Source organism: Rhamphochromis sp. 'chilingali', assembly GCF_963969265.1.
Source record: "Rhamphochromis sp. 'chilingali' genome assembly, chromosome: 2".
NCBI classification, from domain to species: domain Eukaryota; kingdom Metazoa; phylum Chordata; class Actinopteri; order Cichliformes; family Cichlidae; genus Rhamphochromis; species Rhamphochromis sp. 'chilingali'.
This window is the reverse complement of record NC_137930.1, coordinates 45,225,662-45,244,838: the sequence shown is the minus strand read 5'-3', so window position 1 is coordinate 45,244,838 and position 19,177 is coordinate 45,225,662. Positions and strand designations below refer to the sequence as shown.

The window sequence follows — 19,177 nt, the reverse complement described above, 5'->3', positions numbered from 1 at the left end:
GTTTTAAATTGGTTTGGTATCGTTTTTTTAGTCCTAAGAAGTAAAAAGGAAACAGATTTAATATATATATATATATATATATATATATATATATATATATATATATATATATATATATATATATATATATATATCGGCTAGTAAAGAATGTACTATTGCTTTAGTGCAAAAGAGCTGGAATTAAACAAATGTAGGTTGTTCGAAGTCACAAGATAATAATGCACAATTATAACATTTTATTAGTGCTTGATATTCCCAGCTCGAACACGTCGTTAATGCTTAGTTTAACAGCTCCTTCTTACATGGGTGTCTGCATTGCCTTATAGTCATAGACCGATTAGCTTCTGCAGCACCTGAAGAGCCGCACGGAGCTCCAGTGGAGGAAAGGAGGCGGGGCATTGCGCACCACGAGAGGAACTGAGATGTGAGCGGGTCTCTCTGCTGGATGCAGCCAGAGTTTAGTCCCACGCGTTTCAGCAACAGCAGGTCCACGGGCTTGCCTAAAACCGAAGGGTTTAAAACTAAATTGGAAGAAAAAAAACTTTGCAGGGGGTTTATTTGTTTCACCGGGAAGCGAGAAGAAGAATCCCGGGTCACTCTGGATTTATTGAGAAAGTCTCAGTCTTGAGAGATTGTCCAGCGGAATATGATTTGAATCAACAAGACGTACCGCACTGTTGCTCACTAACAGAAAAGCAGGTAAGTTTGTTTCCAACTCCGCTAGTTTCCAGGATTTTTTTCTTTCTTTCTTTTCTTTTCTTTTTTTTTTTTTTGGATATACTGTATATTCGTGGACCCTGACCCTCTCCTCCTGCTCTGTATATCGCAGCCTGTTTGGAAATGTTTTTTCTGGCCCCTCACACCATTTCACCAACTTCCCATTTGTGTTTTCTGAGCCTCTAGCCATGACTCACTTTCCTTTCAAACTGAAAACATTTTCACTGTTTTCCACCTCGCCTTTTGTCTTTTGGGGAAAAAAAAGAGAAAGAAACAGTCATGCTTAGAGGTTGTGATCTTTTTGTGTTTGGTGCAGGTGCACACTAATGTGCCCCCAATTACTCATAACAGATAAAAAGCAAGTCTTTGCTTCTCTTGACCCTGTCCTGGGATGAGAATGTTTTATAATAGAATCCTACATTGTTTAATGCTTATTTTCTTTGGCACACTATCGTCACCCTGCTGTGTTATTCCGTTTTTGACATGTATGAGTACCGCTTCATGTTTTCTGCCTTCAAGCACCTGTTAGTGCTGTCAGTGTGAAAATCTTCTCCGTGAAACATATGTTGCATCTGAAAGCTGAGTTTTCTCACCCAGACTTGCTCTACAATAGCAAATGAGCTCGTACCGTTCAGACATGATATAAATCAGGCAGATAGCGCACACTGGGGGGTTCTGAATGGTCTTACGCATAGCTGTGGGCATGAATATAAAACCCAAACTAACTGTGCAGCACGTTATTGGCTTATTTTGGTTTACAGCCTGGGTCTGTGTGTATGAAGCCACATCCAGACCGGGAGCATGAAAATGCGCATTTTGCCAATTCCCTCTGGTGTTGCTGTTGCCCCCCCACCTCCCAGTGGATTACCATTTAGTTGGTGGGGTTATTTATCATTTTGCTGGAAGGTGCCCCTTACCTTCTCCCTCCCACCTCTCTTGTTTTAATTGAGTTTATCTTTGCTCCCTTGGGTACTTGCTGTCTAAACTTAGGCCAGTGCCTGCTTCAGCGTGTAGAATGGCCTACACTGCTTTGCTTTGTGCTGTGGTCACATGGGAGCAGAGCAGAACAGAAGTGCTCGCCCAAGTCTTGTTGCTTGTTCATCCAGTGGTCAGTGAAGGCAGATGTTCAAGTGTCCATGATAAGAGGACTGATATCAAAGTTTTGTGTCACCAAAATGCCTCCAGTGACTTGAGTATGACTATATTAATTGCTTGTGGTGATGTGAGTAAACCCTGACTTTACTCCCTGACAGAGTTCTACTTGTGAATCTAAATAAGGGATTTGAATCTTCCAAATCAGCACAAACTGGAGCTTTTTCCCAAAAGTTCACACTCTACACAATTAAGGCCACCTATTCAGAGAGGCATGTGATGAATGCTTTAGTGCTTGTTGTTATAGCAGCGATGTTTTAATAATTCATTTCCCGTGTCTCTTATTTCTGGAACAGGATGAATCTCTGTTTGCTTCATGCCATCATGTTGCTGTGGGCTGTTCGCTCCAGCGTGCAGGGCCAGTGCGATAAATCATCAGAGGATACCAAACTCAACCTCTCGGTCACCTATGAGCTCCCATCGTTTACTGCAGAATTCCCAATCCAGAACATGGTGATACTGGATGGAGTCATCTATGTTGGTGCTGTAAACCGAATATATGCCCTGGCCCCAAACTTGAGAAAGCTGTCGGAGTACCACACAGGTCCGCTGCGTGCCAACGAGACCTGTGGCCAGAAGCTGAACGGAGCAAGCAGCAGTGGAAGAGTAGACAACCACAACATTGCCTTAGTAGCAGAGAACGTTTACGACAAGGGGTTGTACAGCTGTGGCTCAGCAGATAACGGTGTTTGCCGCCGTCACGTCGTGGATGATGGCGTGAGAAAAAGTGTAGATGAAGAAGTCTACTGCTTTGCCGACAATAAGAAACTAGAAACCGGGCAACCCGATGACTCAGATGTTGTAGTCAGCCCTTTGGGCTCCCAAGTGCTGAATGTGGAGAGCAATGTCATCAAATTTTTTGTTGGGAACTCAGAAATTCCGGGCAGAAGAAACATCTCAAGCAGTGCAAAACATCCCCATACCCTTTCTCTGCGGAAAATGAAGACAAGCCAAAATGGTTTTACTTTCTTCTCAAACAGATCATACATGGACCTAATTCCATCTCTACGTGGAAATTACTACCTGCGCTACGTTTACTCCTTCCAGAGTGGACCATTCACCTACTTCCTCACCGTGCAGCAGGTGAGCAAGAACTCTCAGGCCTACCACTCCCGCATAGTCCGCATGTGCTCCACAGACTCTGTGATTCGTCGCTACGTGGAAATGCCCCTTCAATGCATCAGCACCAACAAGCGACGGCGGCGCTCTGGGACAGATGTGAAAGTGTTTAATATCTTGCAGGCAGCCTATGTCACTAAAGCAGGAATTGACCCGGAATTCCAGAAGCTCATGAAGTTGGAAGAGGACGATGATGTGCTGTTTGCTGCCTTTGCCAAAGGAAAGCCAAACTCTAAAGACCCAACACCTAATTCAGCTGTTTGTGTGATTGCCCTGAAAAATATCAACGCCATGTTCAAGACCTACATGGGAACGTGCAACACCATAGAGCCATACCACTTCACTGGTTTAGACAACATTTCCTGCTACAATGGGGTAAGATCTGGGAATGGGAGGGGCTTACAGTTCAGTAAAAGTCATTGTAGACCAGAGGTAGGGGAACGCCAGGTCTCAAGGCCAGTGTCCTGCAGGTTTTAGATGCGTCCTTGATCCGACACAGCTTATTTAAAGGGCTAAATTACCTCCTCAACATGTCATGAAGTTCTCAAGTGGCCTTGTAATGAACTAATCATTTGATTCAGGTGTGTTGGCCCAGGGTGAAATCTAAAACCTGCAGGACACCAGCCCTTGAGGTCTGGAGTTCCCCACCCCTGTTGTAGACTTAGAGGGGAAAAAAGAACAATCCCATTTAAATAGAAAAAAATATTTGGAAATAATGTTTGTCTTGCTTTTTATAACTTCATAGCGTTTCTCCATTTAAAAAAACAAAGCAATGTCCATGTATTGTTTCAAATATTTGGTCTTCCTAAGATATAATAGTTCTTGCAGTTATGTTCCAGTACAAGTCTGCAATGACTATCGCTGCATTCACATGTATTTTTATGGCACTTTTTATGACTAGAGTGAGTTTTCCTGAAGGAAGTTTTAGAAGTGTTCCAGTGAAGTTTTACAAAGATGTCTGATTTTAATCTTTTGGAATTATAGACTTTACCTGTTAGACTAAATCCCATTTAGTTTGTTGGACGTAGAGACTGTAAGTTACTGGGTGGTCTCAGGTTCACACAGGCATTGTATCTACTTTGTGCTCGTCTAAGTTCCCTTGAGCAAGACATTGAAACATAACTTTGACCTCTGGCACCTGTTTTTAGGGGTGTACAGTGCAGTCTGTTGGTCAGGGGCAATTCTCGCATTGTTGTGGCTCAGTAATCCAGCACACTGAACATGAAATTATAGAATGACAAGGAGCCAAAAAGTCCTGACCTTCAACTTTAATTTGAAGTTGTTAACGTACATATTAGATAAAGACTGTACAGCTTGTTGTCATCTCAAAAGACTCATTCCACATTTGGAGCGAAAGAACAGCCATGTAGATTGTTTTTATGCCAAAATCACCAAATGTTCTTGCCCAATCTGTCCAACTCATGATATGCTTTTCATATGCTAATGAAATATCATTTTCTAAAATAAGCAAAAATAAGAAAGAAACAGAAAATGTTGAACAGCAAAAGATCAGTGTGGATCTTTCCGTGAGAGAGTTTATAGTTTCAGTCACTGAAAAGGACCGAAGTATTAAATAAAATTACATTTTCATTGTATGTTGATTGGATCAACATTTAAAAACATCTGCCTGATGTTGTGGGCCCTTTGCTCTGTTCTTCAAGTCAATACTGAGAAGGTTTTGGTGGTTAAGCAAATTTCCTGCTCAGAGAGGCTGCTACTGTCAGAGAGTGCAGTTGTCAAGTTAGGAGATGGTTTGCTCAGCAGCAATTTTCAGGTGGGTGCAAGTCAGAATAACATCCCCATAATGGGAGCCCAGGTTCCAGCATAAGACTGCATTGTAACGAGATGAGTAGCAGTAGTTACTTAACTAACTGCTTAGTGTTTTAATGTTGTGGCTAATGGATTTTTTTGGTTTCTTAAAATTTCTTTACTTTAATCTGATGTGGAAGGATCTCTGAATTAAATCTGAAAGTCAGCTGTAGCTAATATGCTAGAGAAGTCCCCCCTCCTCCATTGCTGTTGCAAAATTGTTGAAGCTGGTCATCTTTTCTGCTTCGCCTCTGTCCTCTGATCTATCAGCAATGGCCCAATCAATCGGCTGAATCACCTGATCAATAACGACATGAAGTTAACTGCTGACCACCCTGACAAAGGGCCTGTCAATATGTGTACTAGAGCTTGCCCCTCCGTGACTTCATCTTTACTTAACCTCGGCATCAGTCAGTACTGTATATCACCAGTCAGGCACTGGATTACCTCGATATATTATGCAGTGAATAGGTTGTCAAAGGGCAAGCACACACAGGAGTAATGAGAGAGTCAAGTGGAAACAGCCAACACACTCCAGAGGAAAACTGCTGTCAAAACACTGGGCGTGTGTGTTACTACAGAGGCTGTTTTTGTGTCACGAATTGGCTTTAAAATCGTTGGATTAGCCTTCATAGTAGCAACGTTTATTGCCGCTTGACTGCAAACCACAACCATGCACCATATCTGGGGTTAAAAAGCATTTCTGATTGATGAGGTTTGCACAATTGATCCTTTTTGTTATAGACTGTGTACTCCAGTGAGTGACTTTTGCATACTAGGCTGCTGTGTTTTAGACATTTTCTCTATCTTTCTAAGTGTCCTTCTTGTACAAAATAAAAATCAATAAACAGACAGTTTAAATTAGCTTGAAATGCATAACCCGTTCCAGTAAACAACAAGTCTGCAATATAGTGTAATCCTCATGAGCAAAGATTTGTTTACATTCAGCTTTTGCCATTGCTTGCATGCTTATGGCTTAACAATCCTATTTAATGAACCTTTAGAAATGGCATGTTTGCAGAACTGTGTTTTGAATAGTCTACATACTTATTCCATTCCATTTCCCTCACACAGACTTTAAGAATTGCAATTTAGTTTTGAACAATCACCTTGCTCTCATTTAAAAAGATTCAGTCAGTGCTAAGTTGCTAGCCTTCCATCTCCTGCTCCGTGAGAAGGAAACAGGAGACAACTGAATGTATCGGCCGTAGCTTGTTATCACCAATATCCGATTCAGCTCATCAAAGAAGGATAACTGATCCGGATCAGTGCATCCCTAGTCATTTAGAGAGTCTTTTGTTCTGTGGTCAGAGTATCTCCAGCTCTAGGTTTGTAAACTGCAGGTGCCAACAGTTGTTCTTTTGGTCTAAAGATCCATTGGACTGCCATTTGAACCAAAACATACAACTGATGGAGAACTGTGTCATGTGCTGGTACACATCGTGCAGCAAGGCTGCAGAGAAGGACAAGAATACCATCACTAGTTGAATTCTAAGACTGCAGAGTTTGGTGTCTATCCATGGGATGAGGAGCTCACCAATGAGGCAGATGATCAGATCATTAGTAATTGCACAAAGTGTGTGTAGTATTATATATTTATTGCTCTAAAAGGTGTGAGTACATGTCCTAATGCATGCAAATTCAACCTCATCCTGCTGACACGTATACAAACTTTTCTTGCTGTGTATCAGTTTTCTTCTGCAGGTCTTTTTTTCTGATGGATTCGTTCTTTTCTGGACACATTACCTCGACTAAATGTTCATTAAATGTTCACTGTTCCACTGCATCAGCAGATGCGAAATGAGCAGAAATGTAATTCATAAAACATTCCTCCAATGTGCTACAAGTGATCAAAATCTGCAAAGCTGTATCTTGCCAATCTGCGGTCTGATCTTTTAGTTCTGAATGTGGTGATTTTTTTTTCTTTTCTTTTTTTTTTTTTTGATGGGACCTTACAGACAGATATGAAGAGTGACACGTGGTTGAAAGGAGATTGAAAGCAGCTTTACGAATACATGCACATACGTGGTGGGTGGGTGTTTGTGTACATCAGTGCAGTCCTGACAGCTATCAGCAGCAGAGATCCACAGGGGAAAGTGAGGAATGCTGGGAGCAAGGGATGGTGGGGGGGCGGGGGGGATTTGAGGGCAGTGCATATCTGACTCTCAGTGAGCTGTGATGAATGGCTGGGGGATAACAGGGCATCAGCAGCTGGGTGGAAGATGATCCTCTAAACCCGCTGTGGCGGCCAGCCACACTGGCAGTGTCTCTGCCCTGCTTGCCCTGACCCCCACCTGTTACCGGCACCTGTGGGAAAGTGCAAAATGCATCCACGGCAAAACAGTTTCATCATGATGAGCGCAAATTTGCAAAAGTGCATTGGTGTTTAAAAATTAGAAGATGCGCTTTTAAAGTTTGTGTCATTGTAAAAACAGGACTCCCATTGGGAGAGAGCGGGGCGGGAGGGGGGAGTTTAAAAATGGAGAACTCAAAACAAACCACAGACCAGACCTTGTTGCTCTGTGCATCACTGCTGAACAGATGTGATTTTTTTTTTTTTTCCCCCGCTGCTTAACAGTGAATACATTTGGATCCTGAACCATTTATCTGCTGTAAGCTCACAAAGTTTGTTGAGCTACTGTGCGCGGGATCAAAACAAAAATCTTCCTGTTGCAAATCAAACAGCTCCCACCTCAATCTACTTCGGCTCCAAACTTCTTGAAAAGGAGACTCATTTATCAGATGGCAAACACCGAGCATACCCTTTTCTCTCCTGAAACCACAAACAGCAATTGTCTGTTTCCTCTCCTTGACAGGCTCCATAAAAACTGCTGTTTTGATCACTGAGTGAGAGTGCACTATTCCATTATTAGACATTCTTTCCTCTTGACTCAGTTGATTACAGGGTGACATCAGTTTTTGCTGGAGGTACAGGAGCATCTCCGTGCTGTGTAATTATCAGAGGACTCCTTCTGTTGTCTCTTTGTCATTCACTGCAGTGCACACATTTTGATTTAAAAGTTGATTTTAAAAACTGCGCCTCGTTCTTTCTTTTGCAACTGTTTTGGTATCCTGACACAGACATGCAGCCACTGTTGACTTTGTTTCATTCGTCTGCAAAAAAAAATCTGGGGTTTCAAAGTATCTCAAAGTTTGAAACTAGAGTTGCACAAATGCAGCAGTTCAAGTGCCGAATTGCTGCTGCCAGAAGAGCTTTTACTTTTGAATTTCTCTTTTATTGCTGACAGTCCTCGTGTCCTCGGCTGCCAGGTTAAGAAACAAGCTGTAACAACAAAAGGCTATCGAACAACTGTCCACCTGATGCTCGTGCTTTAAGTATGGCGTAGAGTCATGGCTCCCCTTAATAGATTTATGACCTATATTCAGTGGCATATGGCAGGTAGACTCTGTTATCAGGAGGTTTGTGAGAGTTAAGCACAGCCATAAATTCATGAGCTGCAGACATTTGGAGGATTCATACTTAGGCACACAAGAGGTTATTTTTGTCAGTTGCTCCACCAAACTGTGTGTTTCTGATGGAAGACTCCCAATAGGGATCTGGATGAGGTTGAAAGCTCAGTGTAAGAGCATGTTTGAAGTTTTTAAGTGCTGGTTGTCAGCTCAGACGTGCCTCTTAACTCCATTTCAGGCAGCAAGATATGATAAATGTTGTAATGATGAGTGGCCCTCTTTTCAGCTGTCTTTGTGACAGAAAAAATCTGCTTTTTAATTATTTCTGCAGGCTTATTTCTGTCTGCACGCTCCTCTCAGTTGCATGAAAGCCATAAAACTGAAAAAATAATAGATAATGTTAATCATGAAACAACTGAGCAACCAGGAGCAACTTCTATTTACTTTAATATTAGTTTATAATAAATTAGATCTATTGAGGTTGTATAGAGCAATTAAAAACTCCTAATTATCAACAGGTAACTGCTAATGAATCCATGAATTTCTTCAAAATTGAAATAAATACGATTAGAATTTGTGTGCATGCTAAATCCAAACAGGTTTTTGAGTGCTTAATCATCCAGTCTCATTCTTTTAACTAATTATCTTCTAAACACATATGCTAAAATGTAATCTCAGCTCAGCGATTGAATTTGATTAGTCAGATTTTATATTTCACTTGTCCTCCACCTCTGAGAGAAATTCACGAATATCAAAAGCACTCTTTAAACTATTGATCCGGCCCCCAGAATGTGCTGTGTCCTGACAGTATTGCTTTTGAAAAAGACACGCGAAGCCATTTTCTGGGGTAATGTAGTGTGCAGGCCCGTGGCAGGGATTTTTGAGCCTTTCCTTAAGTCTACTGAGGGAGCAGAAACACTTGAGACTAGAAATAAAGAACAGCCACATTCGGGGTCAAAATTATCATCGGATTACCATTGATCTGAGAAAACCCACCAAAGGCTGATTGCTTTTAAATTGAATTTTGGGCCTGATTGATTATAGTGCGAGTAATATAATTCCAGGAGGGAGACAGTTTTGACCGACGATCATTTTAATTAAGCTTCTTGTTTAAATGAACAGGTTTTAAGTGGTGGCTTGAAGAAAAAAAAAAAACTGGCAAACAAGCTGCTACAGATACTCACCCAGTGATATTTTGTTATGTGTCTGATTATAAAATAGTAAACGTCATTTTATGTGGTTTCAGGAATTCACAGGTATTTAGTTGCTAGATGAGATATAATTTCATTATATTTGCAGATAAAATTTTTGTATACAACACTGAGTACGTACTGTAACAGCTACCTCATTAAAATATGGAACACAAACACTGCTGGAAAGTGTTTTGTTCCTTATTGCCTCAGTTTTTAATCATTAAAAACTCTATTTCTTCTACTTTTTGCACCTACACTTATGAGGTTGTTACTTTATTTTACAAATAAAGGTTAACATAGTATAACTATAAAAGTGTAACTATAAAAAAACACTAATAACTCACATGACCTACACAGGTAATTTCATTAGACTTGTCTTTTTTGAAAAAATGTGCCTGAAAACTACAAAACAAACTGGATGTAGCTGAATTGTGTCCCCAACAAAGTAAGTGGGTAACCTTTATTTATTCACAGCTTGTAAAAACACAGAGAGGTTTAAGTATGGGGGGGGGGGGGAACAAATGTGTATGAAACTGTAAAATGCATTATGTCAAGAAAATACCAAGACACATAAGAAATGTAATGTATCTAATGTGACAGCAATTACTGAGAAATCAATCTTCACTTTACGTGTCCCAGATGTTTCATAGATTTTTTTTTTTTTTTTTTGTACTTTTCCACTGACCTAATGAGAGTTTCAGGTGATTAGATCCACAGCTGTCAGACAATAGATGGACTTATTGCTGCAAATCTCTCAGTGGTGCTGCTGATTCACTGGGTTCTGCAGTGAATGTCATGATTTTCAGCCCCACATGCCCAAACCTGCTTATGACATCACTAAGCTGGTTTTTGTTCATTTAAACATATGCATGAAACAGATGTGGAAACAGCAGGCTTTATTAAAGCAAAGGACATTATAGTCATCATTTAATGAAGTCACTTAGTTGTTGTTGTTTTGTTTTTTTTTTTGCATGTGTGTTGGGAGGAATTTTTACTTTTATTCACAGAGGACAGTGGTGATGAACAGGAAATGTGGGGAGAGCACGTAGGGGAGTGACATGCAGTAAAGGCCTGTTGGCTGGATCGACTCCATCTGGCTGTGATGAGATTTTACTCCAGTGGTATGTGCCCTAAACATTTGGCCATAGGGTTGACCTAATACACCATGACACTTGAACAATACCTAAACATTTACCACTAATGGCAGCCAGAAAATGCATTATCAGTGACTGTTTTCTTCACAAGCTATGGTGGATTTAGCTCTTAAAGAATTTTCCATTTCACTTCCAGGATAGACAGACATGTAACAGGTGCCCGCATATACAGAGTAGAGAGAAGTGGCGGTAACAGAATTACAGAGTACAGACAAATGTGCATGGGTTTTCTCACAGCGCTCCATTTTCCTCCCACAATCCAAAGACATGCACAGTAGGCTAACTGGCAATTCTAAATTGGCATAAGTGTGGACTTAGGTGTGAATTGTTCCCCTTTGACAGAACAACAGGCTTGGATACTCACACCCAGTGATTCTGAATAAAAAGAATTGATGGATGATATGATAAAAGGAAATGATCTTACATTTTTGTGGTATCTGATGAGTCTGTATGTTTATGTTACTTTTGGTTTGTGGCACATGCACCTCCATCCTTTACACATTCTGCGTTACCACTCATGCCACAGATTGTGTTCACATGTCCGGGCCTGTTCGTGCCATTGCTCAGTTGGGTGCAGAACCCGCCGCTGCTCACAGCAAGTGGGTGCGTCTCCGTCTGTGTACAAGAATCGACAAAAGAATGAAAATAGCAAGTTCTTGTCCTGTCCTGTCGCTCTCTTTTTACTGCTCGTAGGCCAGTGTTTTGATAAAGAAGACATTGCATGAGTGATTGTGAGAACGATAAGATCAGAGCTGTGTTCCAGTAAGTTGCATCTATCTCTTTACATATGTTAACGCAGAGCTTTTGTGCGTGTCTGGACACCAGGTAAATAAAAAGCAGAGCTGGCGAAATAGGTTAGGTTTGCTAACGGATCAACTGAACACAGCAGCGTAAAAATGAACAGAAAATAGGATATCCACATATATGATTCAGTGATAATTGTAGGGACAGAAACTAAATCATCAACTATCCTTTGAGTGATTCCAGCTGCTCAAAAATGAGAAAATCATATATTTTATTGATTTCAAAGTCTGTGTGAAACTCTGATCTATGGGCAAAAAGAAAAATAGAGAAAATAATCAAGCAATTTGCTGATAGTCAAGATGTTCATTTGGCTATAAGGGTGAATCCATAATAATGTTCAACCCATGTAAAGTACTTTTTGTGTACCATGACATCTTGGGAAATTCTTCATGCCCTAGAGCAAAACATTCTGACTTGCTGTGAGGCGGTAAGAGCTGGCAGCTCTGTATTCCTCCATTCTCAGAAGGGCATTGCATCACCTGACAGCCATGTTGGGACAGGTCCCCTCTTCAAAAGGAGAGGCTTGGTCAGCACCCACTCAGGAAAAAAAACATGTATCCGATGTCTTGGTTTCCAAAGTTTTACCCTCAAATTAACCTCACCTTGGAGTTGTGCCAATCACGACAAGTTGTGCTGCTACTGTGAATCATTAATTTTTGACCAATACGTGACTAACGGTCACCTTACAGAATCTTTTTTTATTTTCTTTCAGTTTTTTTTGCTTGTTAAAGATAAAACTGTTGTGCAAAAGTTTGCCTTTTTTTTTCTTTTTCCAACGCTTGCAGCGGTGGTGGGTCATTGTGAGCCTGTTCACGTCTGCAGGCATTTCCAGGCAATTTTCCACATGATTCCACATTCAGTCAGTGTTAATGTTTAGTTTGAATCCAAATTGTTAATTATTAAACCAGGAGTTCAGTTTCTTGTTTTGATGGAAGAGTGCGTAAATTGTTTTTGCATAGTCTTTTGTATGGATACCTTATCTTTGTTCCCTAGATAAAGACGGGTGTAGTAAATATGCAAACGGTTGATGCCTGCAAGCTGTCTTTCAATAAGCAAGGTAGGAAATTACCATCAGCCAAACAGTGGTAAAATTAGGCCACAGCTGTTAGGATTTTTATTGCTAACTACAACGGGGATGAAACAAGCAATTTAACCCCTTAACTTATTTTATTTTCTCTATTTTATTTTAGAGTTGTTAAATTCATGTTATTTCTTCTTGAACAGCAGTGTGAACTTTAACTCTTCCTTTAATCTCAAGGATGATTACACTTGGAGACGTTTACAAGTTTTTTCTTTTTAAGCACACATTTATACGTTTTCTGTAAACATGCTATCAAATGGAAATATTCTACATGCCTTATGCATCATTTTAACTTTCAGGAAGACATATATGGTATCTTTGGAAATTTTACAGTCTGCACTTTAATTTAAGACTTTAAACATTTCTAATTTTGTTTGGAGGCACGGCATGAATTTGCAATGACCAGTTTGCATGTGACACTGTTTTCAGTGACGAGAAAGAATCTGTGGAGTGTTTTTCTTTCTTTTGTGCGCTTTTTAAAACAATTTGATGACCATTTTCAGATGTTGATGTTTAAATAAACCCAACTGCGAAACCAGTATTTTTTTTTTTTTAATGGTTATTTTTGAAAACATCTTTTTCTGCGGTTCACTGATATAATTCTGAACAAATTCTTTGTTTTTCCAACCAATCATTGGTGATCACTGTCACACTCATGTCATATTTCTGTTTTGACACGGTGATGCAAATTAGATACTTTCCTCATATGCCATGCCACTGAGTCTTTCATCTCCAATCTGATTTTTTTTAAATGCTTCCTTTACCAGCATGGAGACACTTGCCAGCAGTGCCAGAAGCCATTTATGATACACTTGTTTAATGTCAAATATGGAGGCGTTTTGCTCCGTGGAGCTTGTGAATCAAGGCCTCCAAGCTATTTCCTAATCAGCTGCATGCCTACTACTCGTCTATGTCACCACATAGTGATATCCTGCTCTGAAATGAAATAAGGTATGTGTCTGTCAGGAGCACCCCCCCGCTTCCCTCGTGCTCGAAATAAAGGACCAAAAGCCTGTCCTGAGCAGTGGCCTCACCTCGACCCCAGATCACTCTTACTTCCTTGACTCTGGGTCCTTCGGGCTTTGTCATAAGGTCTGTCTCCCCCTTTGAAAAGCTCATAATCGCAAAGTTCACTGGAGCAGCAAATGATCGTGGCAGGCCTGCAGCCACATTAAACTGGAAGGACAAAAATACAATTTTACCTCATCTCCTTATTTCTGAAGATATTGGAAAAAGGCAGTGTGTGTAGATTTTCTTTCTTTCTGATTCGAGTCTGGTTGATGAGCTCCTTGATACCATAAAGGCCCATTGTAAAAACTGAGGCTTTTCTACCTCTAAATGCATGATAGCTCAAAAGAGTCAAACCAAAGTGAAATCACGACCCGTGGAGTCATCTCCTTTGCCCTGTGTGGACTTCAGTCCTGCAAAAAAAAGAAAAGAAAAAAGATGCATATTGTCACTGGATATAAATTGTGGCTCTCAAGCTTTGCAGATATTGGTTTTGTGATTTTTCACTCAGCCCAAATGAAACAGAGGGGAACTGTATTTTAAACATTTCCCAATTACAAATAAAACATTAACAGAAGTGACACCATGTCATTCAACAGGAAGGTCTCACCACACATTAGGACTGATCCTTCTCCATTCCATTCAACCAGTAATCCGCACACAATGCAAGCAAGGGATTATGCCAGAATGTGTACTCAAGTAATGGAGGAGGTCGGAGAACAAACCCTCCCCTCCATCTCACTGTCTGCACACTTGTATGGCTTTTATCCCCCTGCTGTGCCCCTGAACAATGCACCACAAACAGAAAAGGTATCTTGCCAATCCCTGGGACACCGCAGATATTGTCTTTGCAGGCTTTGATCTCACCTTCCTCATCAGGGATCATGGTTTGAATCATTTAGCGGGAAGTGGGTAAGCTCACACCTGAGGGCTGAGTAGCTTTTCTTGGAAATGAATACTGTGTTTTACAGTTAAAAGCCACGCTCTGTACACAGCTGGAGCCTTCCAAGATTGTTTTGATCATTTTAGTTTAAGGACTCTTTAAAAAAAAAAAAAAAGTTATTTCCCAAAACAACAATTTGCTATATTTAGTTTGTGAATATAGAATTATTCTTCATTATGCCTGCAAATTTGACTCAATAAATGGTTTTATTGCTTAGGGAACAATCTGATTACCAGTTTGCATGCGAGTCAGACAAGCATTGTGTTTGCTAGGCTGCATCATACACCTACATCTTAATTTTCAAAGTTAAACATGGAACCAAGCCGTCATCATGGCACAGTCTTACTTGGATCCTCCATTAACAATTTCTGGCTTTCCAAACCTGATCCCTGAAGATCTTTATTTGTGCAAGGCGGTGAAAAGGAGGGTTGAGCAACTCTGCAAAGTTTGATGCCAACTTCCAGGACTTTTACAAGTGAGAAAAGTAGCACAATGCTGCATTGTTGTGTTCAAGGGCTGCTCTCTGAGGACAGACGCAATGCTAATATTTCTTTTGTTTGCTTTGTCATGCAGTCTTGTGTCTCAACTGCACAAATGGCTGCCACCTGCAAGCTGTCACGACAAGCTATGAAATATTTTATGGTGACTTCACAAAGATCTGCATCCATAAAGTAAAGCGCCTGTTTTCAGGTTTTTTTTGACAAGGTTTTGTGTGTGTTTTCATGGGATTTCTTGATTATATTTTGTCTTTTTATCACGAAAGCAGCTGGAGTTCTATATTTGCTTTTCTGTCACTTGGAGAAAAGACGCAAATATGAAAGGCCATGCAGCTGAGCAATAAAAGCCATTTCAGATTTAGTTGCGTTTGTTTGGTCCTCTTCAGCTGAGGCTGATCTGAAATCTCTGTGTGTAGAAGCACAGTGTGTCTGCCAGCACTATAGTGCAAGTGATCTTAGCTCATTCAAGACCACACTGAGTTGAGGAGGCCTGCGTGTGCAGACCTTATGTTGACCCTCAGCTGATAAGCTGTCTTGCTGCGGGAGCACAGGCTGGTGTTGTTTACAACCTAAGGTTATCAGGCTGCTCCTCAACGCTTGTGACTCGGTTATCAGGCTTCTCCTCAACGGCTGCTGTTGGGCTGCAGCTCTCCAGCTGCTGTTTCTTTTCCACATATGTGTGTAAGTCCTGCTGCCTGTAAGATGGAAGTTCACCTCTGAAATCTGAAAAAAGATGAGAAGCAGAGAGAGGCACTTGTAGCTAAGAATGTTCTGAGCTTTACATGGTAGCAAGAAGGGCACAGGAGCCGTTTTTGGAAATTTCGGTTCACAGTGAAGTCTTCACTGTGAAGATTCTGCCAAGTGTCTGCACCGGTGGATGGATTTGATTATTCCAGACTGCTGGGAGGAGGAATTTCAGGGAAAAAAAAGATATTTGGCTGAATAACTTGTCACTTTAAATCTTGTGTGCATATCCCTGCTTCAAAGCCGATGTTGGCCTTCTCAGCATAAAGTGCTTGATATTTTGACATTTTCAGTGAAGCTGTTTTTAAGCCTGCCTCTCTGACTGAAGTAATCAGTGGGAAAGGGTAACGCTAATGCTAATAAAATAATGTAAGTAGATGATTAGCGCTCCTCGAATCTCCCTGAAAAAATCTCGACAATAAATCAGCCTCTCCTTCATGCGTATTTATGCCTGTAATTAAGAGCACATGTAGAAATGGCAGCTGCTTCAGTAAATACAACCAATCGTTCCACTCGGCTGTCAGCTTCAAGATCGATGTGATCTCAGAAAGACGTTAATGCTCTAAAATAATGTCTTGAGTGACTAATATCAAGGCTGAAAAAGCAAAAAGCAATGTGGTGCTCATTTACACCCTAAAATTAACTTTTGTCATTCCTCATTGACTTACAGCGCCGTCAGCTAGTATTAGGACAGGGTGTTTGGAGTTGTTCACATCTATATGCACCCACATTATACTTCTTGCCCTATTTTCTTTGGGGGCTATATAAAATGATGAGTGCATTTAGACAAAGGTTAACAAATACATATTTTCTGCAAAGGCACCCAGACTTTCTGATGGTTTCAGTTTATTTCTCTTGGTTTTGAGATATGTGTCTCAGTTTTGATTCTAGTGGTTACACCATCTGAAAAAAAGTTACATTATCTGTGAAAAATGTCTATTTTGTAACTATTCTCCTCAAGGGAACTTTACTTGTGAAATCTCCTCACAGCCAAGATGGGACACTAGTATAGTGTGCTAGGGTGCTAGGGACATTCACAAAGGAAGAGACTATCATACTGTGGCTATCAAAGACCAGGTAACGTCAGTGAAAATCACTGAGATACTGTAGCAGTTACAGGGGGCGTAACTGTTGGCTAGTGGGGGATAATCACATTTAATGAATCTAAACTTTGAGGTTAGTGATTCCTGCTGACTAGCATATGACACGGTGGTGTAAATGGAAGAGGATTACCTGTGCAACTGGAGCCTGAAATGTCCCCTAGCGACCAACTGTCAAGTACAAAGTAGGGCTTCCACGATTAGTCGACTAATCACGATTACGTTGACTATTAAAATCGTGATTAGTCGACTAATTTAATAGTCGACGCGTCGTTTGAAGGTTTGTAAGATCCCAAAAGACGCAGGAATAAGTAGTAGTATTTAAGAGTGTAATAACGGACTGAAACAGAAGATGGCAGCACTGCATGTACAAGGATGCCAGCTGCCGTTAAACCCCGAAGAAGAAGCTGTGTCCCAGAATTCATAGCGCGGACCAGCGCAGTTTCCAACAATGGCAGCAGCTAGTTAGTTTTAATATTACTCTTATTATTCTTTTTGGGTCACAAAATAAAGTTTAACATATTTTCAGGCGAGAATGTAGCTGTGTAAACCTCAAATATCTGCTCAGTTCATCAAGACAACACATATTTTCAAAAGCGCTCCGACGTTTTCGGAGGCGTCTGTTACCCACTAGCTCGTTAGCTAGCCGGGGTTCAAGGCTCAATAGAGCCCGTGAGAACACCGGACTCCAGGAAAATTGTTTTCAAACCCACCGCTGTCTTTCGCTACTCAGGTTAAACATGTAATATAAGTCACTTAGATAACTTAAAAATGATATTATTTGGCTTTTTTAGTATTTTATTTGTTCCTGCGTAAATCGGTTTGGCTGAGAAATAAAGTTATAGTTTTTACACAGCTGACAACTGATTATCAGAAGTGTGAGATGCTCGAGAATCTACTCCGGTGTCCTGTTATATTTTAGATAGCAAGGAGTTTATTAAACTCCACCGAAACAATCTGCAAATGTCATTAAAATTTAATAAACTATCATCTTGTCTTTATTTTTAGTTAGCACATACCTTAAACACTTCAAGCTGTAAGCTAATGATAGTTATATAGATGCATGCTGGTGCAGTAAGCTGTATGTTTTACGTCCAATGGATGCATGATCTGATTAGTCGACTAATCGCAGAAATAATCGGTGACTAGTCGACTGTCAAAATAATCGTTTGTGGCAGCCCTAGTACAAAGTGACATGTGGGCAGGGATTCTAGTTAAAGCATTGCTTTCCAACTGTGGGGTAGACCTCACTGATGAGACCAGAGCCTCTGAACATGGGGGTGGACCATTTGAATGAATAGGAGTTTTGGCAGTGAATAATAAGCTACCAATAAAACTGTAGTAGTACTTAACAAATAAAAGTCAAAGGGTAAAGGATTAGTCTACCGTATTTCCCGGACTACAAAGCGCACCTGAATATTAGCCGCACAAGCTAAAATCAGGGGAAAATCCTGTTTTGTACATACATTAGCCGCACCTGACTAAAAGCCGCAGGTGTTTCAATGTTGACTTATCATATGTAAGAGAATGTGCACAAAGGGAATTGTCAGGAAAGAGATGGCTGTTTGGAGACACACCCCTTTTATTAATATTTTGAAAAACAAGTTATGGGTACATATTTGCACATGTAGTACATAACAGTAACCTACAGCACACCAGGAAAATAGATTCGGACTACCTTTTAGGCTCAGGTGCAGTGACACGGCTGTAACAAGAAGAAAAGTCAGTCATTCACCATCTTTCTCTTCTTCCTGCGCTCTAAAACCACCAAAGTCCTCTCCTCCAATGTCGGATACAAACAGGCTCAGGATGGCTTCGTCATCCACTCTCCGCTTCTCTCCTTCGTTGTCACTTTCAAAACCAAAGAAATCCTCGTTGTCAGTGTCAGAGTCGAACACCCTCAGAAGGGCCGTGGCGGTGTCCTCCTCTCCATCATGCAGCAGTCCAGCCCTTCAAAATCCGTTGGTGATCGTGGATGTTTTCGCACTTTTCCACGCTGTCAGAATCCACCGGTGGAGTTGGGCATAACTTGCTTTTCGCAAGTTTATCGCCGCTCGTCATCCACGCCTCCCGCTGAATGCGTAGCGCTACTTTGAAGTTTGTTTTTCGCGCTACTTCGTACGGCACTACGTTGCCTGGCGGACGGACATGTGACTAACATACCACTCTTGAACCCCGATCCTTCCGCCAGGCAACGTAGTGCCGTACAACAGCGGAACAAACAAAACAAATCGTCTTACGATATCACAAAAATCATGGAAAATCCATAGAAAAGCCGCACCTGACTAAAAGCCGCAGGGTTCAAAGCTTGTGCAAAAAGTAGCGGCTTATAGCCCGACAATTACGGTAGTTAGTGTTTGACATGATGTTTCATGCACAAAATGCAAACCAAGCATGAAAAGCCTAAGTTTATATGGTGTTAAGTATCTCCAATATCCAAAGCTT

The 19,177-nt window shown here is 40.9% G+C and overlaps 1 protein-coding gene across 1 annotated transcript in view; it reads left to right on the top strand.

Annotated features, from left to right (window-relative positions):
• The first annotated feature begins 445 nt into the window (after window positions 1–445).
• met (MET proto-oncogene, receptor tyrosine kinase) overlaps window positions 446–19,177 on the top strand; it is a 72,544-nt gene continuing 53,812 nt past the window's right edge. The window contains exons 1-2 of the mRNA XM_080876061.1: window positions 446–699; window positions 2,166–3,363. Of these exons, the coding sequence (XP_080732187.1) occupies window positions 2,167–3,363 (1,197 nt within the window). The 5' untranslated portion in view covers window positions 446–699; window position 2,166. The remainder of the gene's footprint in view (window positions 700–2,165; window positions 3,364–19,177) is intronic.